This window comes from Panthera leo, chromosome B1 (assembly GCF_018350215.1).
Source record: "Panthera leo isolate Ple1 chromosome B1, P.leo_Ple1_pat1.1, whole genome shotgun sequence".
In the NCBI taxonomy this organism is placed as follows: domain Eukaryota; kingdom Metazoa; phylum Chordata; class Mammalia; order Carnivora; family Felidae; genus Panthera; species Panthera leo.
The window spans coordinates 86,702,748-86,730,455 of record NC_056682.1 but is presented as its reverse complement, the minus strand read 5'-3'; the positions used below and the strand labels follow the sequence as shown (position 1 = coordinate 86,730,455).

The window sequence follows — 27,708 nt, the reverse complement described above, 5'->3', positions numbered from 1 at the left end:
ACATTTATCTTTCCAACATCCAGAACAACAACTGTTAACATTTTGTTATTTATGCCTGAAGATGCTTTTTCCCCCTAAGAAATAACACATTACAGGGTAAGATAACATCTTTCAGTACTACTCTCAGTTCTCATTCACCATTTCATTTCCAAAGAAACCACTATCATTAAGTTTTATGTATATTCTTCTAGTCTATTTTTTACATTTTGTGTGTGTGTGTGTGTGTGTGTGTGTGTATGTGTGTGTGTGTGTCCCAGAATAATTTATACTATTATTTTGCATGCTTTGGGTACATAAATGACATTATTCTATATACACCATTCTAAAATTTACTTTTTTTCATTCAAGATTTACATTCTATCCATGCCGGCATAAATAAATATTGCTATGCTTTTTAGATGCTGCAAAATATTCCAATGCATGAATTTACCCCATTTTATTCATCAAATTATCTACTGGTAGGCAAATAAATTTATTTCCATTTTTCACATTAGTGAACAATGCTGCAAAAAATTCTTATCTAAACACGTATGCTAGGGGTGTCTGGGTGGCTCAGTCTGTTGGACATCCGACTTCGGCTCAGGTTATGATCTCATGGTTCGTGGGTTCAAGCCCTGCATCAGGGTCTGTGCTGACAGCTCAGAGCCTGGAGCCTGCTTCTGATTCTGTCTCCCTCTCTCTCTCTCTCTCTCTGCCCCTCCCCGGCTTGCACTCTCTGTCTCTCTCCCTCTCTCTCAAAACTAAACATTAAAAAAAAACATGTACGCTAGAGTTAGTTCACTGTATATACCTACAAATAGAATTTTTATAGAATAGAATAGGTACATTTTTAATTTTATATGTTACTCTATCCGAAGTATCTATGCAAGTCTAAAATCCCATCAGTGATGTGGTAAAAGTTTCCATTTTTCTCAAATTCTTGTCAATACAAGATATAATCAGACTTTAAAAAGTCTATTGGGTGACAAGAAAATTTTCATTGTTGTATTAATTTCCATATACTTAATAAGTACTGGGGATACTTTTTCATATACTTACTGGCCCCCTATAAATTGCCTAGTCGTATCCATTGTCATTTTTCTAGGATACTTTCTGTCTTACTGAGGTATAGAATGTCAACATATCATAGATAATAATTCAGATATGTGTTGCAAATATCTTCTGCCAACCTGCTGTCTGACTTTTAATTTGGTTGGTCTATAGTATCCTTTGTCCTACAAAAACTTTACATTTTGATGTAGTAAAATTAATATGTGTTTTAATGTATGTTAAATAGTCCCTGGAATAAAAAGGAAATCATAAAGAAATTAAGAAATATTTAGAAATGAATTACAATTAAAATATAACGTGTCAAACTAGGTGTGGCATAGCTAAAACAGTACTTCAGAGGTCAGGAGATGAAAAGGTTTAAAAATAAGCTAAGCATTCAACTCATAAAGATGGAAAAGTCAACAGAACAAAACCAAAGAAACAGAAGGAAAGACATAAAAAAGAGTAGGAAAAATGAAATAGAGAACAATAATTTTAAAAAACAGAAAAGATTCACAAAACCAAAAGATGGTTTTGAAAAGATTAATAAGGGGCGCCTGGGTGGCGCAGTCGGTTGAGCCTCCGACTTCAGCCAGGTCACGATCTCGCGGTCCGTGAGTTCGAGCCCCGCGTCGGGCTCTGGGCTGATGGCTCAGAGCCTGGAGCCTGTTTCCGATTCTGTGTCTCCCTCTCTCTCTGCCCCTCCCCCTTTCATGCTCTGTCTCTCTCTGTCCCAAAAATAAATAAAAAACATTGGAAAAAAAAAAAAAAAAGAAAAGATTAATAAAATAGACCTCAGCAAGAGTCATCAAGAAAAGAAGGTGCAAATATAAAACAAAACGGGAGAAATAACCATAAGTACAATAGATGTAGAAAATAAGAAATCAGTATTCTAAACAATTGTATGTTAGGCTTAAATGTGGATGAATTATATAAAGAAACTGTATAAATTATATAAAGAAAAAATGAATAGTAAGTAGTAGAGAAATTAAAATGTAGTCCACAACCTCCTCTCCATATTATTTGTGAAAAGTCCTAAACTTAAAACAGAGCATGGAGAATCCATCAATTAACTGACCACATCGAAAGATTAAAGGAGAAAAATTGTAACTTACCAAAAAATGCAGAAAAAGCATTGGATAAGACTCCATATTTATGTATAACTAATACAAAAATAAAACCAAAAGCACAAATGGGAATTCTTTATACACTAAAACCTACAACAAACATTATACTTTAGATTGCAACTTTAGCTACACTCCCTTCAAGATTAGGAACAAAACAGGGATGCCAATTAGTATCACTACCCTTCAACATATAAGAGTTCTTTACCGACATTATAAGAAAAGAAAAAGATGTGAGATAAGCAGAAAAAAGAGAAGAGGGCTGAGTTGTAACAGCTGAGACCCTCCTAGACCAGTAAGCTCCCAAATGATCCACAGATGACCACAAATAGGTAAGTAAGTCCAGCCATCTCAGCAGAACCACATAGCTAACCCACAGTCTCAGGAAAATCAATAACTAGTTCTTGTTTCAGGCCAATAAATTTGGGGTTGGTTTGCTATGCAACAATAGCTGATACAAGTAAGGAGTGATGGGTATCCGTTACTGGTTAACTTATAAAGGTAAAATGTAATGGGTATCTATCCTGGAATATTGTGTGGCAACATATTACAAATACACAAAGCAACATGCATGGATATTAAGAACAGTACTTACTAAAAAATGTAGCAAACAGATACATAATACCATTTATATAAATGTTAAATATGTACAATAGGATATACACAATATGTTACAAAATATGGCTTGATCAAATTAAAGTCGATGCTTATGAGGAAGGGAGATGTGATTGTCGTATACATAAAAAGGATAGAAAGGAATAGATCAATTGAAACAATAAAACGAGGGTGTGAAGTACCCTCTTACTTTTCTTTTTCTATGTAAAAAGCCAACTATCTTAATATAATTGATTGATAGCCCATCCTTTCCCACCGATTTATAAATCTATGTCTATTATATACCAGGTTTATAAATACATGCTTACTCGGTTTCTGGGGTTTCTATTCTATTCTATCCTAATGAACTATTTGTCTGTGGGCCAATAACACATTTAAATTTTTTCTAGGGCTATATAATCATTCCTTAAAGATAGGAGCGCAAGTACTCTACACTTTGCTCTTCTGCAGAATTGTCTAGATTATTTTTGATCTTTAAGAGTTTATCAACTCCACCAAAAACAATACCTGTTAAGATTTTGACTGGAATTGTGCTAAATTTATAGATTGGGGAAGAATTAACAGTTTTACCTTGTCCATCTTTCCATGTGTGTTTGTGGGTTAAAGACGAAAGGAATTTCCTCCTAAGTTATATATCTCTTCATTTATTTATGCTCCTCAATAAAGTTATATTCTTATTTTCATGAAAGTATTGCGTATTATTGTTAAGATTTATCCCTATGGGTGCCTGGGTGGCTCAGTCAGTTGAGTGTCTGACTCTTGATTTTGGCTCAGCTCATGATCTCCTGGTTCATGGGATTGAGCCACGCTGTGAACAAGGAGCCTGCTTGGGCTCCTCTCTCTCTCTCTCCCTCTCTCTCCCTCTCCCTCCCTCCCTCTCTCTCTCTGCCCTGCTTGCGTGTGTGCACAAACATTCTCTCTCTCTCAAAATAAATGGATGAACATCTTTAAAAAAAGATTTATTCCTAGATACCTAAGGTTTTTTTACTATTATGAATGGGATCTTTTTGTTCACTTTGATTTTTTTATTTTTAAATTTTTATTATTGAAGTATAGCTGACATACAAGGTTATATCAGTTTCAGGTGTATAACACAGTGATTCAACAATTCTATATATTACTCAGTGCTTACTAGGATAAGTGTGGTCATCATTTATCACCAGATAATGTTTTTACAATATTATTCACTATATTCTATGTGCATGTATAGCCTCATGACTTATTTATATTTTATAATTGGAGGTCTCTACTTCTTGATCCCCTTCACCTATTTTGCCCATCCCCCCACCTTCCCTCCCCTCTATCAACCAACACTTTGTTCTCTGTATCTATGGATCTGTTTCTGGTTTTTATTTGTTTTCTTAAGTTACACACATTTATAAATGGAACCAGATGATATTTGTCTTCCTCTGTCTGACTTATTTCATTTAGCATGTTATACCCTCTAGGTCCATCCTAGAGCCATATTATACCCTCTAAGTTCATCCTAGAGCCATGTTGTTACAAATGGCAAGATCTCATTCTGTTTTTTTGGCTGAGTATTATTCCTGTGTGTGTGTGTGTGTGTGTGTGTGTGTGTGTGTGTGTGTGTGTGTGTGCGCGCTCACGCATGCACACATGCATACCACATCTTTATTATTTTCTGATTATTGTTCTTGTATACAGCAACCCTGATGAACTCTCTGAAGCAGATTTAAAATCTATGCATTTTCTTAAATTTTATGTGTTAATTAAACCATTTGTGAATACCAGATTTGTTTCTTCCCTTCTGATCTTCATACTTTTTATTTCTTTTTCTTATTTACATTTGCTAGGACCCCCATAAAAAATGCTAGTTAGTAGAGATGATAGCTGGCACCCTGTTCCCCTACTAATTATGGTATTTGCCATAATTTTTAATATAGATACCTCATTAAGCCCCAATCCAGATTAAAAGTCTCAGAAGATGGTGAATTTTAACAAATGCTTTTACACCTACTGAAATGATTGTACGGGTTTTCTCTTTTAGTCTATTCATATGGCAGATTAACAGATTTTCCTTTTTCTTATTTTTTTTTAAGTTTATTTACTTATTTTGAGAGAAAGAGAGAGAGAGAGAGAGGATGAGTGGGGCAGGGGCAGACAGCAAGGGAGAGAGAGAACCCCAAGCAGGCTCCACACTCAGCACGGAGCCCTAAGTGGGGTTCGATCTCAGGACCATGAGATCATGACCTGAGCTGAAATCAAGAGTTGGACGCTTAACTGACTGAGCCACAAAGTGCTTCAACAGATTTTCTAATAGCCTTTGCCTTCCTAGTATGCAGTTAGTCACTATGTGTTTTTTAATTAGCACTAGATTTACTATTATTTATTTAGAATATTTGTAGCTATGATCATACCTAAATTCAGCAAGAAATGTTCTTCTTTTTATATTGGGTCAATTTTAAAGTAAAGCTATACTACCTCCATAAATGAGTTGGAAAGCTTTCCCTCTTTACTGTTTCCATAATAGTTTGTATATAATAGGGAGTATGTATCCCTTGACATTTTAGTAATAGACCTCGGTCTGGTGGATTTTATTTGAATGAGGGAATACATGTGTAAAATTAAAGAACTTAAAAAGTTGATTTGAATGTTTTCTATTTCTTCTTGAATCAATTGTAACATATATATATTTTTTTCATTGTCCATAGGTTTTCAAAATCCTTGGCAATAGGTCATTCATAGTACTTTCTTATGATTTCCAAACTCTATTCTACTGGTCATTTTTTTTTTTCTTCATAGTGCTCATTTTTCTTTGGTCTGTCTTTACAGAGGTTCATCCATTTTTTAAAACTTATGGTTTCATCAATAATCTATTTTATTTTCTATTTCATTAATATTGACTTTTATCTTTATCATTTCCTTTCATTTACTTAATTTGATTTATTCTGTTGGCCTTTTATTAACATCTAAATGCTCACTATATCAATCTTTCATATTCTCCAATAAATGCATTTAGAGCTACTAAATTTTCCAGTGAGTTCTATTTAAATTACATCTCAAATTTCTATATGCAACGCTTTCATTGTTATTTCGTTGCAAATGTTTTATAATTTTCATTTTCTCTTTCATCAGTTAATGAGTTTTTAGTTGCCAGTGTAAAGTATTTTGATTTTCACTTCATTGTTGGTTTCTAATATATCTTGTATTAGGATGACATGATAAATTTTGAATGATATGGATTTTCTGGACATTGTTGAGATTCCTCTATGACCTAGTACACAGTTAAAAACCGACCTAAATATATCTGGAAAAAAAGTGTATGGGGTTGTATTTTATTAGGTTAGCTACAATGTTCTATACGCCTGGGTGGCTCAGTTGGTTGAGCGCCCAAGTCTTGACTTCAACTCAGGTCATGATCTCACGGTTTGTGACACTGAGCCCCATGTCAGTTTCTGAGTAAATAAACTTTTTAAAAAATGTTCTATAAATCTCTACTTTATGAAGTCTGTAAGTCCTATGGTTCAAATCTTTGATCCCATTTTTAATTTTGTATCTGCTTGATTTTGCAATTTTGGCTGAGGTGTACTGAAGTCCCATTGTTTTGTAGGAACGTCTACGTCTCCTTGCAATTCTGAAAGATTTTGCTTAAATGATATTTCAAAGCTATGTTGTTAGATGCACATAGGTTTATGATGATTATATTTTCTGGATTGTTCCTTTTAGCAGTCTGAAGAGTCTCCATAGCAATTAAAAATTTTCACCCTAAATTCTATTTTATTATACCAGCTTCCTTTGGTTAGCATTTTTCAGGTAAATATTTTCTTTCTATCCTTTTTATATTATTTACATCATTTTGTTTTGTGTTATCTGTTAAAAATAACACAGGCTCATGTTAAGATCACAACAGGTTATTTTAATATGATTTCTGATGTTTTGGACTTACTTCTACTATCTTGATTTATTATTTGTATTTCCATTTTTTCTCCTTTGTTGCCTTTTGTTAGATTTCATCACGTTTAGTTTATTTCCTACCCCCAACTTAGTATTCTGGAAGCTATACCTTCTATTTCTATTATTTCAGTATGTTCTAGTTGCTTAAAATAAATGTCCTTCTTTTCACTTCTCAATTTCTCCAGCTCACGTTTCACCCAGTTCCTAACTATTTTATTCAAGGGCTACCATAATCTGGTTCCACTCTATATTTCTAGCCTTATCTCTCTCTACCATATGCCACTACAAAGCCTAATCTAAATAAAATCCAAAATTCCTGGCATTGTTCTGGTTCATGATGTCTTCTCATTCACTCACCCATCAATAAATAATTTATTGAAAACCTATTTGGTGCCTAGCTCTGAGCAATACCAGTAAACACAAAGGATAAGCCCTCTGGTTTTATGAAGCATCATGTGGAAACATTAAACAAGTAAATATAAATAGAACAGAACTTAATGAATACATGAATACATGGTAATGTACTGAATAATGAATACATGGTAATTGGCTCCCATCTTCCACTCTACCCTCAAACAACCGTCACTGGAGTACACAACTACCCACCAGGTGGCACCAAACCACAGCCGGACCTTAGACTGATCTGGATGCCATAGTCTGAGTCCTGGGACCCCTTTCACACATGTCTTTCTCCACACAGCTTGTCTCGGGCCATTTTATTAAACTCACAATAATGCCATGTTCCATGCAATTTGAGGTTTTGGGAATTATTTACCCTCACATTGTGGGAGTTTACTGTATCAAAGTTGTAGGTGCTAACCAAAAAAGAAAAATGGGGGGCTATGACAAAAATAACAGAACAGTCCTAATGGAGATTGACTTTTTATCAGCTAAACGCAATATTTCTCTTAGAAAGTGACATTTAAACTGAGATCTAGGGGCGCCTGGGTGGCGCAGTCGGTTAAGCGTCCGACTGCAGCTCAGGTCACGATCTCACGGTCCGTGAGTTCGAGCCCTGCGTCGGGCTCTGGGCTGATGGCTCAGAGCCTGGAGCCTGCTTCCAATTCTGTGTCTCCTTCTCTCTCTGCCCCTCCCCCCTTCATGCTCTGTCTCTCTCTGTCTCAAAAATAAATAAAAACGTTAAAAAAAAAATTTTTTTTTAAATAAAAAAAAAATAAACTGAGATCTAAAGGATGACCAGGAGTAAGAAACTGAAAAATGGAAAGCACTCTGTCCCAGAAAGCAAATGGTGTATGTGAGTACCATGTGAAGGTAAATTTTAGATTAATGGAAATGCAAAAAGACAACAGTGTATATATGTGTGTATATATATAAAAGACAACAGTGTGCGAATGCGGGGAGGGGGATGTATGTAATTCATCAGAGTATAAATGCTTCAGAGCTTGGGCTTACAATCTGAATTTAAATCCTTGCTCCACCACTTAAATAGCTGTCCAACCTTGGAAAAGTTATTCAGCCTAGGGTTGTTGAAAGTATTAAATATATTAATATGTAAAGACCTAAGAACTATTCCTGGCAATATGGTAAATACATTTTAAATGTTACGGTTTTGTTTTTGTTGCTCTTATTGTTGTTATTGTTTCTAGATGGATGAGAGGAGACAAAATATTCAGTGTCTTGAAGGCCATGTTAAAAATTATGAATATTATCCTAAGTGCAATTAGAACCCACTGCAAGGTTTTAGGGAAGGGAATGTAATGATTAAATTTATAAATATATATTTTAAATCACTTTGGTTACTATATAAAGAATGGATTCTTTGGAGTAAAAGGGAGAAGGGCCAAGAGTGAAAATAAGAACACCAGTTAGAAGGCCAATGGCCATGGTCATAACTCACATAAAATAACTACAGATTAGTCTAGGCTAGGAGCAATGACGATGGAAAGAAACTGGTAGATTCAAGATACATTTTGGAGGCAAAATTGAAAACTGACATGATCTGGTTTTGGGCTAGGAGGTAAGGTAGAAGAAGGTATAAATGATGACTTCTCAACCAGAAAATCTTTTGCTGCTGAACAAAGATTCTTTGTCTACCAAACTTTCTTTAGTCAGGCTCCTGAACCTTCTCCTAGGCCTATCTGTGTACTTCCTTGTAAAATCCCATTCTAACAAGAACTCTAAGTCAGTTTAGCTAGTCTGTTTAGAATCCCCCATCCTCCATATCTGATTACTCTCCATATCTAATCGGGTTCCTCATCCTTCCCAAATCCCCAGGTAATGTGTGATCATCCTGGCCTGTCTTTAGCAAGAATCTGTTTAACCAGAACCCCCACCCCTCCATTCCTGATGTTTTCTCTTAGAAATTTTCCATCCAATGACTCTGCTCCTTGGCCATAAATTACCACTTGCTTACGCTGTATTCAGAGTTGAGCCCACTCTCTCTCTCCCTCACTGCAAAATCATGTAACAGTGGTCTCTATCCTTATCATAATAGTACCCCCCTCTTGAATAAAGTCTTCCTTATGGTGCTTTAACAAGTATCATTGATTTTTTTTCTTTAACATTTCTCAAATGAAATTTTATTCTCCCAGGCTCAGCTAAAATATGAACTTTCCATCAAAATAAATAATAGCTCTCTCTCCCATTCTTACAACACAGATTTTCTTTGAACCTTCGGTTATAAAGAGTTTTCTTTTCTTTTCTTTTCTTTTTTTAATGTTTTTTTTTTTTTTTAATTTTTTTATTTATTTTTGGGACAGAGAGAGACAGAGCATGAACGGGGGAGGGACAGAGAAAGAGGGAGACACAGAATCGGAAACAGGCTCCAGGCTCCGAGCCATCAGCCCAGAGCCCGACGCGGGGCTCGAACTCACGGACCGTGAGATCGTGACCTGGCTGAAGTCGGCCGCTCAACCGACTGCGCCACCCAGGCGCCCCTAAATGTTTATTTTTGAAAGAAAGACAGAGACAGAAACAGACAGAGTGCGAGTGGGGGAGGGGCAGAGAGAGAGGGAGACACAGAAACAGAAGCAGGCTCCAGGCTCTGAGCTGTCAGCACAGAGCCTGACACAAGGCTCAAACTCATAGACCATGAGATCATGACTTGGAGCCAAAGGCGGCCACTTAGCTGACTAAGCCACCCAGGCACTCCTAAAGAGTTGTTTTCTTATATATTTTCACCAATAAAAAGCAACATCCTTTACAGTTAGGGCCATATCTAATTTCTTATTCTAGCCACACACACACAAACACACAAACACACACACACACACACACACACACACACACACGCACACACAAATATGCTCTGTGTACAACAGGCCATCTCAGATAACTCCACAAATGGTCTCAGGTCCTCATGCTCTTTTACTTCCTTTAGGAAGTATAAGAATTCAGCCTGGGGGCGCCTGGGTGGCTGTCGGTTAAGCATCCGACTTCGGCTCAGGTCATGATTTCACGGTTTGTGGGTTTGAGCCCCATATCAGGCTCTGGGCTGACAGCTCAGAGCCTGGAGCCTGCTTCAGATTCTGTGTCTTCCTCTCTCTCTCTCTCTGCACCTACCTCACTCACGCTCTCTCTCTGTCTTAAAAATAAATAAACATTAAAAAATTAAAAAAAAAAAAGCAAGCAAATGTCTCAGGAAGAAATCAGCACCTTTCCATTTATTTTTCCTCTTAGACGAATTCTTGGTTTCCTTTGAAAAGAATTTTTTCATTCTAACTTATTATTCTATCTATTTTCTGAGAATTAAGTTGTAAAAAAAAGGTAATATAGAAGAAGCAAAAGAATTCTGGTTTTCCTAAAAGTCTTGTCAAACATCATGTATAAGAAGTACCTTTTCACTAACTAAATTAGAGCTATAACTCTTTCCTTTTTGATGTAAAACTTCCTAGAGTGATCTTTTGCAAGGTCGTCTAGTTTTAAGAAAATCTCTCCCAAGTTCTAACAAGTAATTTGTTTTGTTTGAATATATTCTTAAATAAATAATAAGAAGAAAATAATAAATAAGTTATCCTGGAGAATAACTACCTATGATCACCACCCACCTAATATAAAACATATGAAAAATATTTTCAGTTAAATTTTAAAATTTAACTGTTCATTCAAGTAGGATATGTATTTTGACTGATTTACAAAGTGAAAAGAAATCAAACATCCGGTTATGATCAAACACCGACCTTAAATTAGGAGAATATGGGTTATCTCTTATAAAAACTGGCATTACATCTTAATAATGCCTAAGCAAAAGAGAGGAAATGGGCTACATTCTTTCTTCCCTGGTATATTGATGAAAAAAATTATAGAAACATACAAAATTTTTTTAAATAACAATTAGTACCATCCCATTTCCTAATCCCATTCCTAAATTGTAGCTAACCACTGCAAACAGGCTGGGTTCTTTCAATGTCCCCTGATTTATCAATGGGAAAAATAAAAATGGGAAAAAAGAAGTCACTCGTGTTTTGTGGTACTATTTCCACACATAAAAAAATTAAAATGGTGAGATTTAGGAATGCTTAATTCCATTTGACCTGCTCCTCTGCCCCTAAAGCCAGAGGCCTTAACTGTCAGCTATGCCTTTATGATGAAATTTAAAATGAACCACCATATAGCTATAATGCAATCTGGAACTTTTAGATTAGCTACCATACTTGGCAATTCTTTGTGCTTCCTCACCTTTCCGCAACTGTACCTACACCACGGTATTATTTCCTTGAATGCTAGTTTTCCTCAATTTAGGTGGTAAGCTTCCTTAAGGCCAGGCACCATGTCTTTTTCGACTTTGAATCACTTACTCCCTAGGAGCCATGATGTTGTTTGTATATAATAGGTACTTTGTGCATGATAAATGTTAAGTTTACCAGTATCTCATCTGTATTTAATAACTGTCACATGAAGGTGGAAGAGGGAGAATTTATCTGCTGCTTCAAATGCTTGAAAAGAAATGATCTTAGCTTAATTGCAAATATTAAATCTACAAAAAACCAGTTTGGGAGATGTTAATTTGTATAATCTGATTTGTGACAAAACAATTTTACAGTACTGTAAACTTACATGCTTTCTTCACTAAATTCTAAGCACTAGGAATGTAGATACATTGCCTGTCTTGTCTACCCGGCTAGCCCATGCCTAAAATTGTGCCTGGCATATGGTAGGTGCTCCATGAATATTTATTGATGAATTAATTAATAGTAATTCATTACATCATCTCATATAGACCTGAAAGAATTTTGGTATCTTTTCACCCCCAATATCAATCTTCTGTGATGGAAATAACACAACATGGTAAGAAGCTACTGTATTAACTGGGTTTTCACAATGGCAGAAGCTCTCTTTCAGTGCTGTCATTCCCAATAGTTTAGATAATGGTTCTCAAAGTATGATCCCTGGGCCAACAGCATCAGCATCAGCATCACCTGCGAACTTGTGAAACATGCAAATTCTCAAGTCCCATCCCTGATCCACTGAATCAGAAATTCTGGAGGTGGGCCTAGCAATCTGTATTTTAACAAGTGCTTCAGATGATTCTGATGTATGGTCAAGTTTGAGAACCACTGGCCACAGAAATTTTTGTCACAGAAATAGATGGATCTCAAACTGACAAATAGGTCATAAAATATTAAATGAGCCTTTAAAGAAATATACTAAATGCTCAAATATTAGAATGTTTTAGAATAAGTTAAATTAGGTCAATCAATCAACCACTACATAGTTGAGAGGCTTTTTTTTTTTCTTAGCAGGGATCATAAAAGTGTATTCAATGGCTTTCAGGTGTGCCTGGGTAGCCCAGTCGATTAAGTGTCCGACTTCAACTCAGCTCATGATCTCATGGTTCGTGAGTTTGACCCCTGCGTTGGGCTCTGTGCTGACGTCTCAGAGCCTGAAGCCTGATCTTAATTCTGTGTCTCCCTCTTTCTCTGTCCCTCCCCCGTTCTCCTTCTCTCTCTCTCTCAAAAATAAATAAACATTAAAAAAATTTACAAAAAATATTTAAAAAAAAAATATAATGGCTTCCAGATCCCCGCTATGACTTGTTAGGAAAAAGAGAATAGCAGTAGGGCAGAATATAGGCAAGAAAGGATGAGAAAAAGGTAGATGACAGCTAAAATAATAATATATGGATGAAACCTAGAAAAACTGTTTTTTAGATTTTAACTGAAATTAAGCATTTTAATTTTAAATAATGGCACAAATCACAATAGTTTGGGCAGTTTTGTGACTTCATGGCCAATAGATATCATAAATATTTTCATATTATAGTTGTTACAGATATCTCAAAATGTAATTTATGGTCATAACTATCTATCGATATAAATTAGATCTGCCATGAGATCTCATTTTATGATTCATTATTAAAGAACCATATGCATTAATATATCACAATTAAAAATAGTTCAAAAGCTATATTTCAATATATTTGTTTCCTTTGTAATCCTAGTTACTGTATTTTATATATTTTAAAAAGTTGTTCCGTGAGAAGGTCCACAGGCTGAATTTACCATGTGATCAAAGAGGTACATGACACAACAAGATGAAACAACTCTACAAAAGTTAATAGTTGCGTTGAAAATGTTCTTGACCTCCTTTAAATGATGGGCGCCTTCATGAACCTGAGAAAACTCATGGGTCTCTTTCCCAGTTTACAAATGGTCATGGAGGATGCACAAGGGACAATGATTCCTCCTCCTGAAACAGCATTGTACCAAAGCACCCAGCTTTGAATTCCAAAAAGAAAGGCTAGATGTGCAACTACTTTAATCTCTGTAATTTTTAGCTTAGTATAGGCGATGAGCACACCTAAAGCTCAAATCTACAGAGGCAGACAATTTAGTGGCAGGTGAATAAAAATAGCTAACTATTAGGGAGCTCCGAATGAGAAGCTACGGAGTTCAGACATCATTTTCGTCATTTTCGGTAATGCTTTGATTGTCTTGTTTTACTTCTCATTTACAGTACTGTTTGGGAAACAACTAAATTTGTATAAAAAAACATACTTTTTAAAAAAGTCTTAAAAGGCTTCCTATTGGGCTTTAGGTAAGGCCCAACAAACAGATACAAATCTTACAAAGTCCTCAGCCTTACAAGATACAGTCTTTACAAAGTCCTCAGCAATAAGATTTTTTTACCTCATTAGCTTCATTTTAATTCCCTTTCCCTTTCATAATCCATATTCTAGCCATACTGAATTCCCTTCTGCAACTCAAATAGGCTATGTTCTCCTTCCTCCCAGACTTTCAACCACGCTATTCTCTGCCTGGCTAATTACTTCAAACCCTTCAAATCTGTTCAGATGTCACTTCTCAGGGAGGCATTCTCTGTCCTCCTAGGCATTCCCTAGCTGTATACTCCCTAAACTTTTCATTAATCCTATCATAACAGCCATCACAGTTAGTTATAATAATATGTTTAACTGTTCATTGCCCACAAAGCTGAAAGCATGGTGAGAGCAAAGACAAGGTGTTGTTTACCACAAGATACTCGGCTCTGAGCCCAACATGCATCAGCCCTTAGGAAGAGCTGGTAGAGGATGAATTTACCCAGAGACGTTTTAAAGCATTCCTACAGTTAAGAACCTTCAGCTATCCCTACTTGGCAACATTTATAACCTTGTGTGCTACTCATTTAAAATTCTTTTTTTTTTTTTAATGTTTTTTTGTTTTGTTTTGTTTTTGAGAACAGAGAGTCAGAACATGAGTGCAGGAGGGGAGAAAGACAGAATCCTAAGCAGGCTCCAGGCTCTGAGCTGTCAGCACAGCGCCCGACACAGGGCTCAAACTCACAAGCTGTGAGATCATGACCTGAGCTGAAATTGGACACTTAACCAACTGAGCCACCCAGGTGCCGCACTCATTTAAAATTCTATACAATCCAAATTTAGCCCTCTCCTCAGTCTAAAATTTATTACTGGGGTGCCTGAGTGGCTCAGTTCTTTTGAGCATCTGACTCTTGATTTTGGCTCAGGTCATGATCCCATGATGGTGAAATCGAGTCCCACATCAGGCTCTGCACTGAGTATGTGGCTTGCTTAAGATTCTCTCTCTCTCTGCCCCTCTCCCCTGCTCATGTTCTCCTTCTCTCTTGCTAACATAAAAAAATAAAAAACTATTACAAAATAAAAATTAAAAAATTTATTACTCAGACACATTGTTATATAGCAAAATTGAAAGTTAACTAGTGCTTTAAAAAATTAAAAATTTGGAGGCACCTGGACGGTTCAGTCGGTTAAGTGCATCCAACTCTGGATTTCAGCTCAGGTCATGACCTCGTGGTCACGTCCATGCTGATAGTGCAGAGCCTGCTTAAGATTCTCTCTCTCACTGCCCCTCTTCTGCTCTTTCTCAAAATAAATAAACATTTAAAAACTTATAAAAAAATAATAAAAGTTTGAAAATTAAAAATTAAAACGTAAAAAGTTTGAGTGCAAAGGAATGAATGCTACTAGTTTCCAAAAGTAAACATCCTTTAATGATCTACTTTCTAGATATACTTCTCTTTCTGTTTATATAAAATGTTTCTTACAGCATACAAATACCATTTAAAATCATTCCTTTTCATTTCTCCTTTATTAACTGACAGGGTAGTTCTTTACTTTTGGCCACTATTTTTTCCTTCACGTAATAATCTGTAAAACATACATTCGAGCGAACTAAAAATTGGCAGATATTTTAAAGAGCCCTTAAAGGGACACCTGGGTGGCTCAGTCGTTAAGCAACCAACTTTGGCTCCAGTCATGATCTCATGGTACGTGGGTTTGAGCCCCACATTGGGCTCTGTGCTGACAGCTCAGAGCCTGGAGCCTGCTTCGGATTCTGTGTCTCCCTCTCTCACTCTGCCCCTCCCCCATGTGGACTCTCTCTCTCTCTCTCTCTCTCTCTCGCAAAAATAAAATAAACATTAAAAAAATAAAATAACAGTTTAGAAAGCAGAAGCTTCACTTCATTTTCCTTTTGGATCATAAAGTCCAATTATAAAGTAACAATTATGATAAAACTCTATTTATTGATTTAAGTAAATGTGTCATATTAAAACTTTTCATCTTCTATACTCTTCATAATTTAATACCTTCTAGCTACTTTGTATACTTTTAAACAATACAGTTAAATGATTTTCCACTTAAACACCCTCTACTTAGAGACCTTACTCAACACATTTAGGGACTTCCACAACCACAACTCACCTCCAGTTTTTAAAAACCTGATATTTTAATGTCCAATGCCCAGTAAATGAGAATTTCAGGAAGATTAATAATTGCATGATACCATATTTCATTAATTCTAAGATGTATGCTTTTTCACATTTTAACATCTCTGAAACTAGGATGTATCTTACAATTGATAGTATCCTAAAATTTATAATTGGCAGCGTTTTTTTCTTTTAGTGATCTAAAAATGTTTCTTACAATAGATGGCATCTTAGGCTAAATGAAATATACTTACTAAAATATTAAAAACTTTTCTCTAATAATGCTTTCTAACTGATCCAAATCACAGTACAATTATAATTCAAACAGTTCTAGAATAAAAACGAAAGGAACTTCAGATTCACATTTTACCTTTTTAGAAAACTAGTGACTAGGCTAAACTCAACAAAATGGATAACTGGAAGAAAACACTTCTTTAAAAAAATATAGAAAAAGTCTAGATTAGAAGCAACAGAAATAACAGAAATGCAGAAAAAAGGACTGGAAGATGTTGATCAGTAGTAGCATCTAAGTAAGTGGAGGCATGAAACAGCCCTAGAGCTTAATCTATAAAAAGAAACAAATATTAGGAACATGGCAGGGGTTAGCACAGGTAACAAATTGTTTAGGAGGAAAGATACTGTTACATTATTTCTCCCTCCTTAAGGAGAAATCATTGTCACTTTTGAAACAAAAATATGGTATAGGTATATTGAAATAATTGTAATTAAATGGAAAATTGTAAACATTCTTAGTAAATGAAAAACCAACCTACCAGCATTGTCTTCCTTCTGGCTCAATCTGTTTCACCTTCAGGTAATCCTAGGATAGGGGCTCCTTTTCAGATCCCCAGTTTTTCATGTCGATCTTCTACCTCCCTGTGGCAACAATATTTTCTAATTAAAAGAGTCCTTTTGTGCCACAGGGAGGATTTCTGATGGTATAACAAATACAAAAGTTATCACAGCTCATCATGAAGTCAACCTAGTCTTGAGACTTTTCAAGAAAAGAAATTTGGCTCCTGAACTTATTTTTCAAGACAGAAATCTCATTTCTTTTTTTAAACTGCATTTAAAAAAGCTAAACTTCCATGTATTTTTTTTTAAAAGCAGCACTTTCTTGTTGAGTTATGTAAAAATTCTGATCATTCGTCTATCTTTTCAACTAACCCCTAAACACAATTTTGTTCATAAATGTAGATGCCTAAGTTTTCTAATTTTTCCTGATCATTTCTTTAACTATTAACACAAAATTTTTATGTTTTGATACCTAGTTAAAAACCAAAGTCCTGCTCCCAATGATCAGAAGAGAGAAGTAAGAAGCTACCAGACTGCTTTCAGCCAGTTTGTTAGTAAAGATTAATAAATCCACTTGTATTACATAACATTTAAACATGGCCAGCAGGACATATAAAAAGCAATAGTTACTGTTCCCTTGCTGGTAAGATTATGAGTGATTTTCACGGTTTCTCTTTGCAATACTTCCCAATTTCTCCAATGGGAATGTATTGATTTTATTGTAAAAAAAAATCAAATTTAGGTGTAATCACATAAAACCTACTGTGATTTTAAGATGAAGTTAATCTAGTATGACAACATTATGGGCTTTGATATATTTTGGATAGCCATATTTATGTTTTTGGATGACTACCTTTTTATATTTTAAATAACCCTAAGGTATTCAACATTTAATTCGGTACCAAAAAAAGAAAATATATTTAAGATTTTACATAGATGGTTCTTGATTATACTGCAATACTAAGTCAAAACTCAATTTGTTTCAATCTGTATTTCCTAACAGTTATGTGTTAAATACTATATTGTACACTGTATTCAACAAAATAAAAAAGTATGTCTTCAAAGGACTTCTAATGTTTACTTTGAAAACAAAAGGAATATGTATACACACAAGAACAGGATAAGAAAGCAATGATCAAGTGCCTAAGTCCAGATGGTCTAACAGAAGATCAGGAAAGGGAGCATTTAATGCAGGCCAGAATCACTGAGGAAAGTTTCGTGTAGCTGGGCCTTAAAAAAATGGATAATACCTGAACACAGGTTGATAGAAAAATGTATTTGAGCAAAAGTTCAGAAGCATAAACAGTCCATGCAAGGGGCAATAAGGAAAACAGCTAGAGTATAATGTTTCAGTAGATAAGAAGGACAGAACAGGAAGGACCTACTTCTGGATGATTCTGTGGGTCACTGAATTTCGCAGAGAAGTGTCTTTTGAAATCTGATAAACAAAGAGCTTCTGGAGAATGATAAAGGTAGGTGCCAAAGCACAGTAAGCTAAGGAAGGAATGACAAGGAAAAAGTACACACTGAAGGTATAGAGCACTTGTTTTTTTACAAAAAGTGAAGTGAAAGGAAAGAGAAAAACACAATGGAAAAGTAAACAAATGTTGTTTTAATGTATAAAAGACCTTCTATATATTTGAAGGCACGGGAAAGGACCTAATGAAGTTAAAGGGATACTTATGGAGCACTTACTACATCACAAGCACTGTGTTTTATATATTTATTTTATGTAGTCCTCACATTACTATTTCATGACAGTGAAACAGGCCCCCAAAAAGTTAAATACTGATAAGTAAGTGATAAATTAGAAGTCTGAAACCAAGACTAACTAACCCAATCAATATTCTTCCTTTTTCTACTAAAGAGAACTACTTAAAAGGCTAGAAGAAAAAAAATATTAATCTCAGGAATAGGATTTTCTGTCATTAATTGATTACTCTTGGCTCTTCTTCAGGTTTCTCAAAATGTAAACATTCCCTGGGGGCACCTGAGTTGCTCAGTCAGTTGAGCATCCGACTTCAACTCAGGTCATGATCTCACGGTCCATGGTTTCAAGCCCTGAAGGCTCTGTGCTGACAGCTCCCAGCCTGGAGCCTGCTTCTGATTCTGTCTCCCTCTCTCTCTGTCCCTCCCCCACTCATGCTCTGTCTCTCTCCATCTCTCGAAAATGAATAAACATTAGAAAAAAAGTTTTTTTTAATGTAAACATTCCCTAAGGTCAATTCTTTAATTTTGTGTCCTTTGTTCTTGATCACAGGAAGACAAACACAGAATATAAATACCTTCTCCCTTAGAGAAATCTCTCAAACACCTTTCCTTCTGGAGATTCCATATGTTTCCATGGCATCGATGATGATGATTCCCAAATCAGTCTCTCCTTGATCTTTCTTTTATAAGCTTCAACTGTACTAGATATGTTCCCTTTGCCCCTCCAGGTCTATTCTCCACCCTTCTTAATGCTTCTCTCTGTCCCAGAAGGCTGACTTCAACAGGACTCCCATAGCTTTAGATTGCATTTGATCAGTGGAGAGCCTTGGCAGGGAATTAGAGGGAAGAAGGAGAACAAAATCAGGGTCCTTATTCCCTGGCTCCTTCCCTGTAGCATCACCCTCAAGCCAGCTGCATCCTTTGACCAAAGGTCCCAGATTCTCCCAAGGTGACCCTCTTTCCAGGGCTCTCTTCTTCTGGGTTCCAGTAACCATGCCCTCCCTTTGGGCCTCAGGCCAAAGGACAGAAGGAGCTCTGCTGCTGCCACCTCTGGACTACTGCCCTATTTCTTATGGGCACCCTATGCTTGCCCACACATTTGTAACTAGCCATTTATTAAAACATTCTAAAAATTATCCTAATTTGAATATGCCATCACTTTTGCAGTGGGACCCTGACTACACATTTGTACATCTTTAAATACCCAAATATTTCTCCTCAGACCTGCTCTGCTTCAACTCAAAATCAACACACCTACTACCAAACTTACCTGTTTCCCAAAACAGTCTTGCCTTCTTCGAATTCTTGTATATTACGGCCATCAAGTTAGGGTCAAAAAAACCGAGTAATATCTTCCCTAACTATGCCTCTCCCCCTAATTTGCCATGTCAAGTATTGTTAGATCTTGCATAGTAGTATTGCTTACATAAGCCCCTTCTGTTCCTGTTGCTTCTACCTTGTTTTAATAGTTCTCAAGTCAACCCTTAACTCATAACCACAACAACGAGTCTGCCTGCCTCATCCCTTCCTCTACAAACATCAGATCCTGAGATACTAATTACATAGTACTTTCTACTGAAAACCTTCCAAATTTTTCTGCTTCTTACAAGCCTTATCACTCACTCTCGGGTTCAAATCATAATACAGTCACAACTCTTAATGGGACCTCCTGTCAAGGTCTCGTTTACTCACAATATCTTCTAAACATGCCTTGAACTTCAATATTCTACCCATTATTAATTATGTTGTCCTCAGTCTACAGTGTCTTTCACTTACCTCCTATCTGCCCATCCAAATCCTACCATCTGTCCTCCTTCTTTACTTTCTCTAAACATTCCCTAATCCTGTAAATTGAACGTTCTTCTGAAAATCTCTTTGAACTTGTAAGCAGCACCCAATTGATTCTATACTGCTTTACATTTCCAATACAGTATATATTATATATGTTAAAACTAAATGATTAACCCCTTGAGGGAAAGAAACATGTTGAAAGCAGTACCTTTGCACGTAAGAAATGCAAAGTATCTGTAATATATTCTCATAAATTAAAGTGGAAGGTTAAGAGGATAAATAGAGTTAAGGTGCAAGATGAAGAAGCAGATCCTAAACAGTTCAATCTTCTCAGCCCAGCCTTAAAAGATTTCTATCAAAACTTATCTGCTATTGATTGTATTGGTATAAACTTGTTACTTTTTAAATGGTAATCTGTAATAACCTTTTAAAATTCATGTGTTCTCTATCTACCTATCTATCTATCTACCTCAAATCTCAGTAGGGAATCCCAGAGACCCCTGTCCATCCCCAATGTGCCACATCAGTATACCTAGCAGGCCCCCAGAACTGGAGTGGAGTGGAGTCTGCAGCCACTGGCAAGGGTATTTCCAGCCTGCCAGACTCAAGACGGCACTCATACTTCATTACTATTCCCCAAAGACTCCTTATGATTACTGATCTCCAGTTATCATCAAAAGGCAATTTATAGGTTTAGATGAATATGCCTATTTTTAAAGTCTCAAAACATATATTTGGCTTTTCCTATAAAATTTAAGAGAGGATTACTATTGCACATAAGCTCTGTGAGAGAAATGTCGAATTTTTTTGTCTATAAAAAGGTGAAGCAAAATAGCCTATGGTTACCACTAACAAAATGAGAAATCATTTTATACACAAAATAATTAAGATGGCTAACTGTACTTCACTATATAATTTTAGTACTCCTGCCTAGATTTCATCATGAACATGGTTTCTGGTATAAACATATACATATGGTTATATAGCAATAAAAGAAAAACTTTAATGTACACATGCAGAGAATTGCTATATCAGGTCAATAAATATGAATAATTATGAATATTGAATTATGAATATATGAATATGAATATATGAATATTGAATTATGAATTATGAATATAACCTAAGTTATAACATAGGAGCATTCCAGAAAGTATTTCCTAGATGTACAAAAGGAAATCTTATTCTATACAGATCTCATTTCCACCAATTCACCAAATGAAAACCTCTGTAGACATCTTACAAATATTCCTTTCCCTTTTTTCCCAACTTCTTCTCCAAAACCTACACGTTTCTGGAATTTAAGTTAAAAATTTATAGCACTACAAAATGAACCTGATCTTAATCCACTACCTAAAAGGAAACATACATTAGGATAAGTCATAACAACTTTATTTATCTGTATATGTTCTAGGTATCAGAAGAAGGAAAATTTATTCAGATTTTTACTTGTTTAAAAATGCATTTTATTCTTGGGGCACCTGGGTGGCTCAGTCAATTAAGCGTCCGACTCTTGATTTTGGCTCAGGTCACACACGATCTCTTGGTTAACGTCAGGCTCTGTGCTCACAGTGAGGAGCCTGCTTGGGACTCTGTCTCTTTCTCTTTCTCTCTCTTCCTCTCTCTCGGCCCCTCCCCTGCTCTCTTTCTCTCTCTCTCAAAATAAATAAATAAACTTAAAAAATTGCATTTTATTCTTTATTGGGGCACCTGGCTGGCTCAGTAGGTAAAGCATGGGACTCTTGATCTCAGGGTTTTAAGTTCGAGCCCCATGTTGGGTGTAGGGATTACTTAAAAATAAAATCTTTTTAACAATGCGTTTTATTCCTTAAATAAAAACAAAATTAGGTTTGGATTAGCTGATTCTAAACTAATGTATATATATTAACAATTCTTATAAAGTTACATTAAAAACCCATGAGCCATAGTATTTTCAAATAACTTAGTATGTTGTAGTTTCAAGTTCTGCATGCCTTATGATGAATAAATTGGAGTGTTTTAAATTGTTCTAATTATAGATGTATAAGATGTATGAGCCAGCAGTTTTCAGTCTCAATTTGGCATTGCCTTTAAAAGAGTTATAAATGAATTCTAAGTTTTACTGTGTTATTCTGTGAGAGACAAAAATAGCTATATGATACTATTCTTTATTTTTTGAAGTAATAGAGCAAGCATAGATTTAAAAAAAAACAGAAACATGAACCAGAATAGAATTAAAAATGTTTAAGATGAACTTCTCTGGTACTTTTAGACTATTTTAGGATAATACAAGTTATTTACTAATACTTCCTTTTCATGTTGAAGAAAAAAAAATCTAAAAAATATTATCAGCTAGTCAAAAACTGCTTTCAAAATATCACAAAAATAAATGTTCTTTTACCCAGACTATGTATATTCCCTTTTCCAATATCACAATTGTTCATATCTCTGCCCTATAAATGATTATCATCACCCTCAGAGTTTAAGATAACTAAGAAAATAAAATCCCTTGAACAGATTATATCCACTTCCTATTTGGAATTGTTTTTACCTGAGTAACTGAAATTAATGAAGCAGCAATCATCAATTATACAACCAATAAGATCTGGCTGACCTGGTGTGGTATTTTAATGTGATAAATATCCATAATTTTCTACTTATGCAAATTTGGCACTGTAGTTTTCATATTTTACAAAGTTTCCGATTTGCTACCAAAATCATAGTCTTCCTTATTTTTTTAATTTTATTTTTTATTTTTTAAATTTACATCCAAATTAGTTAGCAGATAGTGTGTCTTCCTTATTTTTTTGATCAAAACAATTTCCAGGAATTTCAAACAGGTTCTTTTTTTTGTTTTTTTCCATTCAACTTAAGCTATCATACTTTTTTTCTTGTGCCATTAGTTTTCTGCTTAGTTATGCTCCTGTAATAAAATCAGTTACAATATCTACTTCAAACTATCATCCTGCTGTTCTTCCTATTCTTTTTCTCAAGAAGAAAATTCATCTCTGCCCCCATGCGTCTCACTTCAGACTGGAAAACTCTCCAAAACCCTCAAAAAACCACACATGTATCTTCCTGCCACTTGCATTATCTACTGTGTAAATCAAGTACCACTTCAGTCCAAGGTCACGAAGCCTGTATGAAGTGAACTACCTATTTTGAGAGAAGGAATTATCACTTCAAGCGGAGTTTGCTGGCCTTGTTGCCATCACTGCTCTGAAGAGCAAGGTAACTTTTAATCCTTCGGCTCAGTAAGAAATAAAACTGGAGGAAGAACAGCCTTAAGCTAGAAGGAGCTAGTGGTCTGAGGGGTGCTAGTGGGCCTCAACAGAATATTCAAAAATGTTAATCATGAGACGTAACTACATTTGTAGAAATTTATCTAAATATGTAAGAAAGTTTATGAGAATTGCAAGCCAAGTATAAGGATTTTTTTCTCCATTAAGAGCTAAAGATAAATTTTAACGTTTATTATTACACAACAGTCATACCATCTTTCTGGTGAAATACTCTATTCTCTTTATGGTCAATGGCAAAAATGAAAAGGTTTCCAAGGATTGCATATTATTAATCTCCAATTAAATGCAGACAGACTCAAACACCAAAATTCCTCAGAAGACAAAAAGGGAAGAAGATGCTGACCGACTGCTACAAAGACGCGTCTGACCTAAGAAAAAAGGAATCATACTGCTCCACCAATATTGATTCAAAGAAACTCTGAATCTGTTATAAAATGAGAGTACTCTACAGATTTTTGAATTAAAAAGTTACCCTCATATACTAGCCTATGGACTTCTATATCTAAATAACTAGTCACACTCTCAAAAAAAAAAAAAAATGCTAAAGATAATTCTATTATTGCAGGCCTGTAATTTTGTCCTTAGGGTCCATTGTATGAGACCTGTTATACTTCAAAGAACTGTGATGTAGGACTTTGTGTATATATATATACTATATATATATATATACTAAAGTCCCGTAAATAAGAGATGTTTCACTGGTTTCTAAGCAAAAAGAGGTTCTTTCGTATGTATCATTCAGTTGGCAATAGTAACATTGACACTTATAAAATGAGAAAGTCACAAATAATGAACATTTTGTGAGATGTCTACCTGTTTCCACATTCTCGGTCTCAACTTCTTGTTCCTCTGCCACATCGTGCATCATGTAAGTCTCATCATCATACACCAGAACCTGGGCTGCATAGCCCTGCTCTAATCTGGCACTTGGGACCGGCTCCACAATCACTGCTGGATACTCAGAAACCTTTTCACTTTCCTGCAAGAGAAAATTTAGAAAACAATCAACTTTTTTATTCACAAATTCTGGATTTACTCCTAAATACTTGAGTTCACGTAGTCTCAAGGGGTTTCATGTATTACACAATGAGTTTCACATATTACACAATGAGTTTTATGTATATTACATAATGAGTTTCATGGATTACATATAAATATGAACATAAAAACTAAAACAAGAGATGAAAAGGGAACTTTAATAATCTTTTCGAGTCTCAGGAAGTGAGTCTTAGATTAAACTTTTTAAATAATCGGCTTCAGGATTAAAATGACAAATTAAAACCATGCATATAATTGCACTATCTCATGAAACCCACTAAACCGAAGTAAAAGACTTTTCAACACAAACCCATAAGGAGAAGAGATAAGTGCAACAAAGGAGAAGAGATAAGAGCAACAAAATCTTAGAAGATTAAAAGTGGATGGGTAAGTAGTTGAAGTAGTTAAGGAGATCCAGGAAAGCCAAATCAACCTGGCAGCAAAAAGAAGCTGAGAAACAACACACCTTACACTGGAAAACCCACAGAAGGCAGTACCCATTACCCCTGAAAATGGAGTAGCAGGTGGTACAGAAAGAGGAGGGGTTCAAACAGGAAAATTCCATCAAAGCTGTTTGAAAAGCACTCTGATTCCTAGACCTGTTCCTCCTCCATTATGTTAAGCAACTGGCCCTCATTTCAGCAGAAGACTGGAGAATTAACTTTCTGGTGAGGGAATAACAGGAGCATTTTCAAGGTATATTAGGCATATTTGTTAGTATTGATAATGTACCAAAAATAGAGGGTTTTTTTTTAACATTTATTTATTTTGAGAGAGAGCATGCACAAGCAGGGGAGGGGCAGAAAGAGAAAGAGAGAGAGAGAGAATTCCAAGCAGGTTCCACACTCAGTGCAGAGCCCGACATGGAGCCTGATCCTACAACTATGAGATCATAACCTGAACCAAAATCAAGAGCGGTGGCTTAACCAACTGAGCCACCGAGGCACTGCCCCAAAATAGATTGTTCAATCAGCTGTTTAGTCCTCCACTTTTAATCATAAGCTAACAGTCAAGTATTACTAATAATTTACAGAAAAGCCTTTAACACAGAATACATACATATACACACATACATACATACATACATACGTACATCTATAGTCCTATTCCTCAGGGATATTATATCCATAACAAGAACAGAATACAATTTAATAAAGACATTTAAAAATAAAGAGTTCTTAGAAGTTAAAAACATGTGGGGCGCCTGAGTGGCTTGGTCGGTTAAGCGTCCGACTTCGGCTCAGGTCATGATCTCACGGTCCGTGAGTTCGAGCCCCGCGTCGGGCTCTCTGCTGACAGCTCAGAGCCTGGAGCCTGTTTCAGATTCTGTGTCTCCCTCTCTCTCTGCCCCTCCCCTGTTCATGCTCTGTCTCTCTCTGTCTCAAAAATAAATAAACGTTAAAAAAAATTAAAAGAAAAAAAAGAGGAAAAAAAAAAGAAGTTAAAAACATGATAGCTGAAATTAAAAAAAAAAAAAAAGAGGCTTGGAAGATAAAATTGAGGCAGTCTTCCAGAAACCAGAGAAAAAAAGATGAGGTTATAAAAAATAGGAGAGAAAATAGAATAATACTAGAGAACCAGTCCAGGAGGTCCAACATCTGAATAATAAAGTTCCAGAAGAACAAAATAGGGGAGGGGGGAAAAAACAGATTGGAAAGAAATGAAAGAGTTCCAGAAAATTTTCTAGAGTTGAAGGATATGAGCTGCCCATTTGAAAGGACCTACCAGATATTTAATATAAAAAATTAAGGGAGACCTACGCTGAGGCACACCACTGTGAAATATTACAATACTGGAGATAAAACGGAAGATTCTGCAAGTTTCTAGAGAGAAAATACAGGTCACATACAAAGAAATGGATTCAGACTTCAGTCTTCTCAACAGTCACATTAGAAGGAAAATGACAAGGGAGCCATTTCTTCAAATTATAAAGGAACATCATTTCTAACCTAGAATGCTTTAGCTAGTCAAATCAACTTAAGAAAATAAGGAGTTTTCTCAGATATGAAAGATCTCAAAACATTTACTTTGCATACATCCTTTCTCAAGAAGCAAATTTTGATTTCATCAAAAGTAAAATTTTAATAAAGACCACAACTTAGGATACAGAATATAGGAGACCCACCATGGGAAAGAGACAATAGTAATCTTTGGGAGGATTGGCAAGAGAGATTCCAGGATGCCAGCTACACACTGGATTTAAAGGGCAACCAGTCTGGATTATACGACCAGGACTCCTGAGACAGCACGATAAACTGTCACCAAGACAACCCCTGGCATGGTTCCTAAGGACAGAGTGTCCAGATAAGCCTATTCCAGGTTTTTATTCATATCTGATATCTGGCTTGCTTTGATGTACCTATTCACTCCACCTTGCCTTGCTACCTGGATTAGCTAAGAACACTCCTTTCACCTCCCAGATGTGTTCTGCTTTGATCTACTCTCAAGTGTTGAAAGAAAACCACAAAAAGTTAAGAAACAAAAACAAGAAGAACAGCATTCTCTCCATGGGACTGTATATATATATATACCTGCTGAACAAACCTGCATCACCAGGTCATACCACTACCTGAAACCTGACCAAGATGGCCCTATGTTTCCAAGAACCAACTCATGACATTGCTTATTGATTGCCTGAGTAGAACTTCTTGAAATGCAGTGAACTTGATGCCAAACTAGTCCTCCTTTTCCTGGAAGCTTTAATCTAACTATGGTAATGCTATCCTTCCCTAACTCAGTTAGCTTGGGACATTATTCATATTTTCAAAGTAAACACCGTGTTGTTTATGAATATATCCACAAACAATAAAACAATAAAGAAAAGTAAAGAAATATTACCCCATAAGTCAGGATAATGGCACCTCTGGGGTAGTAAGAGAGGGGCACAGTTAATATTGTAAAATACTAGTAATTTCTATTTTTTAACCTGGTTCATAGGTAATATTTATTCTTTTTGTTGTTCTTAAACTAATATATATGTGTATATATATATATATATATACACACACACACATATGTACACACATATATATAAACGCAGTCTTCATATTGTATCAAATACTGCACAAAAAAAACCCTTTAAATAAATTACAAAACAAAGGTATGATAAATTAAAAATAAGAAAGCATAAGGGTGTCTGGGTGGCTCAGTCAGTTGAGCCTCCGATTCTTGATTTCAGCTCAGGTCGTGATCCCAGGGTCGTGGGATGGATCCCTTCATCGGGCTGAGAGTGGAGACTACTTAACATTCTCTCTCCCTCTGCCCCT

The 27,708-nt window shown here is 35.7% G+C and overlaps 1 protein-coding gene across 12 annotated transcripts in view; it reads right to left on the bottom strand.

Annotated features, from left to right (window-relative positions):
• ELF2 (E74 like ETS transcription factor 2) overlaps window positions 1-27,708 on the bottom strand; it is a 95,855-nt gene that overhangs the window by 29,167 nt on the left and 38,980 nt on the right. For 10 of the 12 annotated variants that reach the window (XM_042935457.1, XM_042935463.1, XM_042935466.1 and 7 more), the window contains exon 4: window positions 24,218-24,383. In XM_042935457.1, coding sequence (XP_042791391.1) covers window positions 24,218-24,383 — 166 coding nt within the window. Of the gene's footprint in view, window positions 1-16,600; window positions 16,760-24,217; window positions 24,384-27,708 lie in introns of those variants that run through there. The other 2 variants (XM_042935473.1, XM_042935472.1) reach the window with 2 other exon arrangements.